This window comes from Protopterus annectens, chromosome 8.part0 (assembly GCF_019279795.1).
Source record: "Protopterus annectens isolate FY-2018-M chromosome 8.part0, PAN1.0, whole genome shotgun sequence".
NCBI lineage: Eukaryota > Metazoa > Chordata > Ceratodontiformes > Protopteridae > Protopterus > Protopterus annectens.
Window position 1 is genome coordinate 556340437 of NC_056741.1, and position 6000 is coordinate 556346436.

The 6000-nt window shown below is 42.4% G+C and overlaps 1 protein-coding gene across 2 annotated transcripts in view; it reads left to right on the plus strand.

Moving 5' to 3' along the window:
• Window positions 1–5565, plus strand: part of ENSA (endosulfine alpha) — a 494566-nt gene extending 489001 nt beyond the window's left edge. For both annotated transcript variants that reach the window (XM_044080058.1, XM_044080059.1), the window contains exon 3: window positions 342–5565. In XM_044080058.1, the coding sequence (XP_043935993.1) occupies window positions 342–512 (171 nt within the window). In that variant the 3' untranslated portion in view covers window positions 513–5565. The remainder of the gene's footprint in view (window positions 1–341) is intronic.
• Window positions 5566–6000: the final 435 nt, after the last annotated feature.

The following is a 6000-nucleotide window of genomic DNA, read 5'->3' on the forward strand; positions in this document are numbered from 1 at the left end:
AAGTTCCAGCACAAGCTACTACAGCAGTGAGTTACTCAAACATCACTTTTATGGTAAGTTATTAAATAGTGGTGCTTTTCTTGTGTATTTTATATTTTATTTTTATGTAATCTAATCAGCTTTCTCTAAGAACCAGAAATGTGATTCATTTTAAGAACCAGTGCAGTTAAGTCTGTTTTTGCACTTCAGGTTAACATCTTTCTTTACCTTTGGAAGTTAAGAATTCTTACATTTGCATTCTTAACATTTTGTCAAATGGCCATGTTTAAGTACTGAATTACCATACTACATTGTCTTAATTTCACTGTGCAGCAGACTAAATACTTGTGTTCTTTTTTCAGCAAAAGTACTTTGATTCTGGTGATTACAATATGGCCAAAGCAAATATCAAGAACAAACAACTACCAGCTGCAGGACAAGACAAGAATCTTGTAACAGGGGATCACATCCCAACACCACAAGACCTACCACAGAGGAAATCCTCGCTTGTAACTAGCAAGTTGGCGGGGTAACCTCCTATGATGAGCAACATAAGATAAACTTACTGTATGATAGGGCTGGGATGGAACAGAATTCACTAAAATCATTCAGACCTCTGTTGTTTCTGTTACGGAAAAGGTAACTCTTTTGGACGTGACCAACATTGATGTCAACTTCCAACACAGAACATTTGGACAGGAAAGCTCAGAGACCATAAGGGGAGCACTGGGTTGGGAGGTAGTCCAGGAAACCATTTTTACTATCATTTTTATATTTGATTCTTAAAGCTTTCAAACCCATAATCTTTAGGAGTGCAGGCTCCAGAAGAAAATGAACTGTAGCTGTTTGGGTTACTACAAAAGTTTTTGTGGTTTTTGTTTTCTTAATGGATTGCAGTCTGTATGAGTTCAGCAAAAAGTGGTCTGCAGTTACTGTTCTCTGTATTATCAGCCCTGTTTGGTTTGTAATTTTTAGGTGGCTGTAGAAGGAGTTAAGTTGTATCCACCATAAGTACTACAAAGCTAAGTGCATCGTGTGTGACATTTAGTTGATGCTGGTATAAAATGGAGTAAAGAATGCATAAACTTACTTCAAATTTAATGTGTCAGATGACCATCAAAGCAAAACATGGAATAACAAAGTCCGACTCTTGGCTGTCAAGTCATGATGGACTTGTATAGTACACAGAACATGAGGGACTTGAAATTTTGAGAGCTGTAGGGCCAGTTTACTTCCTTTGTTTGCTGATTGTAACTATTGATTTGGTAATATTGTTCAGGGGTTATGTGAAGAATACATGCTTGCCTGTTGTGTGAAGCACGCAGTTCTCCAAAAGGAAGTTGTACCGTTATAGTACATCTTTTCTGATGGCACTGTTACTGCTTTAGGTCTCTCTTTTTCTGGTCATAAAGTAGTTTATTAAATGCTAAAGTAGTGGTCTTGTGACAGTAGCAGATTTCAACACTAGCGAGTTGAAAGCTGGTACAGACTTCCACTAACTTGCTGTCTCAATTTGACAAGGGGCACCTCCTTGTAACAGTACTAAAGGTAAGCTGTCCTTCTTGGTAGAGTAGTGGTTTGACTGCTACTTAGCCTTGCAACATCTTTATAAAGCCTTTTGTTCAGTGATAAAAAAAAAATCTGTTTTGTGCAAAAAAGCATATGTTGTATAATAGCTATAAAATCCATTTCCCTGATTAAAGAGCACTACTGTGTGGGAGATGCTCATTTCACCCTGTCCAGCAACAGTCTCATATTCCATGTATGCTGCACATTTTTTGTTTGACTTGCAGTTCACTTAACTGTTCTGGAGACTTCTTTAAGAAACAACTTCTGAGCGTTTGCTTCATTTGTGTTTTGTGCATTTGTACAAGCTATAATGCTAAATTTTAATTAAAAATTAAAGCAGGCCGTGTGATTTTTTTTGCTGAGGGAGACCTTAGAAATTATGCAACTTAATGAAAGCTGCATTATGTCCATTTTTTTGTTACAGTAAAATTTGAACAGCTTAATGTTTTTCGTGTCTCAGTGTTGCAGTCCTGACTTGTGGGATTTCCTGCTGTGGAAGCCCTTGACCGGCTCGACTACCAAAGTAGAAATCTCCCTCCCAAGGCTGGCTGACTTCCTACACTGATGTCAGTATGCTTGGGTATTAAAGGGAGCCAGCCAACCCCATGACGTCAGTCTTTTCTTACCATTGAAGCAGTGTTTCAGTGCCCTCAGTTAGTCCACACCAGAGGAAGTCTTCTAAGTACCCTTTTGGGGAGTTTTCTTGCTTTAACTCATGTCAGGTAAGGGTAACAATCGTCTCCGTTGTGGTATGTAAATCCTATACTGAGACTTTCATACGTTGAGTGTCACCTGTCTAGGCCCAGATCACGACGTCCCTAGTTGCTGTTTTTCCGCCTGTTTCAATTCTAGGACTGTCGGGCGTAGGGCTGAAATCTTAGCTAGGTGTCTTAGTCTGCCATTTTCTTTGCAACATTCGATGATGTCCTCTGGTTGTCCGAGAATAAGCAGCCTAAGTGTAGGAAGGGCAAAGAAAAAAGACCCAAACTTAGGGCCTCTGACGACAACCGTTCACCATCTGCCAGTCGCCAAGGCTCATTATCGCTGAGGAAAGCGAGGCTCTTTCGCATCCCCCTTCTGTGATGGAGTTGGCGGCCAGGCCTCTGTCAAGACTTGTTCAGAGTCTGACATGCAGTCGGGTCCCACAACTTCTGCACAGGCCTTGGCTTTCGGTTCATCGGTTGGATCTGGAGTCGCTCAGCAGACCTCCGCTTCTGACAAGCTATCTTATACCAGCAACATTCGTTTGAAGTGTCGGCCTGCATCGGTTTTGCCTGACAGTCTGGCATCAGGGTTGAGGATGTACCTAGGCCAAAGCTACTCCTAAAAAGGGTTCTTCATCAGACCCTATGCCTAGGCATAACGACTACCATGCAGTAGGTTATCAGCAAGACCTGGTCAGGTTAGCTGAAGACCTTATCTCCTTGGTCAGAGCTAGGCAACCTCCTTTGGAGTCTTCCCCAGAGAAAAGGAAAGAGGGATCCTACCCCTGAAGTTTTCTCTAAACCGCTTGATTCAAATGAGGATTCTGATCATCAAGGGTCTGCCTTTGAGGAGGAACCCTTCCTTGCTTCTTTTGAAGGTTTGTTTTTTTAAGAAAATTCTGCCTTCAGCTTCACCTCCTGAAGACATAACTTTTGGGGAAACACTTCATGCCATGAGGGAGCATTTCCAGTAGGAGGCACAGGAATATCCACAGTCTAAAAAGAGTGTTAGAGAGTTCCTTGACCTCCCAAAACACAAACCTTTGGCTATTCCTCCTGTAGTGGAGGTGGTAGAGGATGTTTTTATGGACTCCTCCCTGAATCCAGATTCTCTGTCCCCAGACCCTTGAAAACCAGACAGGTTTTACAGGGTGCTGAACCCAAATCTCTCTTCCAAAACCCCTCTGCTGACCCAGAGGTTGTCACCCCAAGTCCCAAGGCAGCTCTTCAAAGAAACCTTTACCTGCTGACAAAGAAAGCAAGACCCTTGAATAGGTTTGGTTAAAAAAAAAAAAAAAGTGTACATTTCTGCTACCCTAGCCATGAGGCCCCTTAACTACCAGTTTCCTATGATAAAATGCCAACAAAGTATTTTGAAAAAAATGAAACAAAAGCTGTTCTCCCTGGAGGACAAGAACATTTCCAAAGAATTGTTGGACCTTTGCCATTCCAGCCCCCAGGAGGCTAGACACTCATTACACTGTGGCTGTGATGCTATGGAGGCCTCTAGCCGAGCTGCTGTGTCTGGTTCTGTCATTAGAAGGAATGCTTGGCTTAGGAAACAGACCCTTCCAGACCATGTCAAATCCAAACTTCTAGAGGCACTTCTGAATAAGGACATCCCTTTTTAGGCCAAAGATGGAGGCTGTGCTAAAAATAAAAATATGGAAGATAAAGCCAAATCTATGCAAACTGTCAAGGACTTCCTCCAAGTTCAGCCTTCTGTGTTTAGTAGGAATGTTCCCACTAAACACTGGTCCTTTCCCACACAGTCATAAAATGGCCAGAGGAAACCCCGGAGGGAAAGGCCTGAAAGGCAGTATTCAGGCACAAAGGTCTAAATAGCGGTCCTCAGGAACCCCCAGGCAGGGGAGTTCTGGGCCGCAGGGCCCAGGCAGAGAGCAGCAAGTGACTCTTCCTTTCCCCTTCACCCCCCCAGAAAAGATAAGGAGGAAGGCAATCCCTGTTCAGAGAAAATTGGTCCCCTCACTATTTCAGAGTGGGTTCTGAAAGTTCTCACAGTTACAGGCTCACTTTCAAAGAGCCATTAAGATGTTCGAGTTCCCGAATGTTCCACAAAATCAAAGAGCAGAGGCCCTTTCTTAGATTCACAGACTATGTTCACAGGGCTCAGTGGAACCAGTACCAGAACATCAAATAAGGAAGGGGTTGTATTCCAGGCTCATCTGGTTCCCAGAAAGGAAGGCTCTTGGTGCCCTATTCTAGACCTGACCACCCTCAATCAGTCCCTGCTGGTGCCAAAATTCAAAATGTTGACTCTTCAAACACGTCTTCCCATGATAGCCCCTCAGGCTTTAATAGTCATTTTAGACCTAAAAGATGCTTACTTGCACATTCCTGTAGAGGGATCTTGCAGAAGTTTTCTTCGTTTCAGAGCAGGCACCAGTCACGTAGTCATTTTCAGTTCTCTGCGATGCCCTTTGGCTTGTCTACTTCTCCCATGGACTTCGCAAAGTTGTTTAGCTCCTGTGATCTCCTTCTGTAGAACAAGAGGGATCCAGATTTATCCCTGTCTGGCTGACCGCCTCATTCAAGCCACAAGTTGGTCAAAGCTTCTCTGGGATATGGCTTCTCACCTCTTGGGGTTCACCATAAATCTTTGCATATCCAGCACAGACCCATCCATCAGGATAGTTTTCCTGGGGCTCTTCAGGTTTCCTCCCTTCAAAAGGCATTCCTCCTTACAGAAAAGGTCTCTTTCCTGACTCAATACTTACAAAACATTATGCAGAGACAATGCCTCTCATCCAGAGAATTCCACAGAGCATTAGGCTACATGGTATCTTGTATCCTCATGCGCCCTCTGGCCAGGCTACATATTAGGAAGCTCCAGTGGTACCTTAAAAGTCTGGTGTCAGCAGTCGCAGTCCCTGAAAACAGAAATTCATCTGATCCCTTGCCTCAAGGAGGAGTTTCAGTGGTGGATGCAGGCATGTGCCCAGAACCTAGACCTCCCCTTCTGGTTCATCCCTCAGGGCCAAACTTTAAAAAAATCAGTTCAGACACAACACCCAAATTGGAAAGAAACGGCAGTGCAAAAGGGCTTAGTATCTTTAAAAGAGTGGAAACCTGGGGTCCTGCTTGTTAAAACAGACAGTACTACTGTCATGTGGTACATAAACAAGGGGGCACTCACTCCCTACCCTCTTTGTCAACTAGCGATGCAGGTTTGGAACGTTTGTAAAAAAAAAAAAAAGTAACCTTTTAGCATTTGCTTCATTTGTGTTTTGTGTATTTGTGCAAGTTATAATGCTGGATTTTAATTAAAAATTAAAGCAGCTTGTATGCCCTTTTTGTTGGAGGAGTCCTTAGAAATGATGCAGCTTAATGTGAATGCTCCATTATGTCCATTTATTTATTTTATGGTGAAATTTAAACAGCTTATTTTCAGGTCTTTTACAGGATCAGAAGGGGAATGATCGTATTTTTGGGATGCTTAACAGTTTCAGCTGCCGCACATGTAAAAAGCACACTGATCACAGTAAGATAAACTTGCACACAACTTTGTGCCCCTATAAGGAGAATAATTAAATGATACTGACAGGCTGGTAACAACCTTTGGTTGGTAATGTGAAGTATGTACATTTTCCACCAACTTGCATTAGTTCATCAGATCCATTTTTATGTCTTGTTTACTCAATTTTTTTTCTATATTTTCAAATAGTTGTCTCAATTTGTCCTGTAGTAATTTTGTACAGAAACCTAAGAAAAATGCTTACTGTGTATA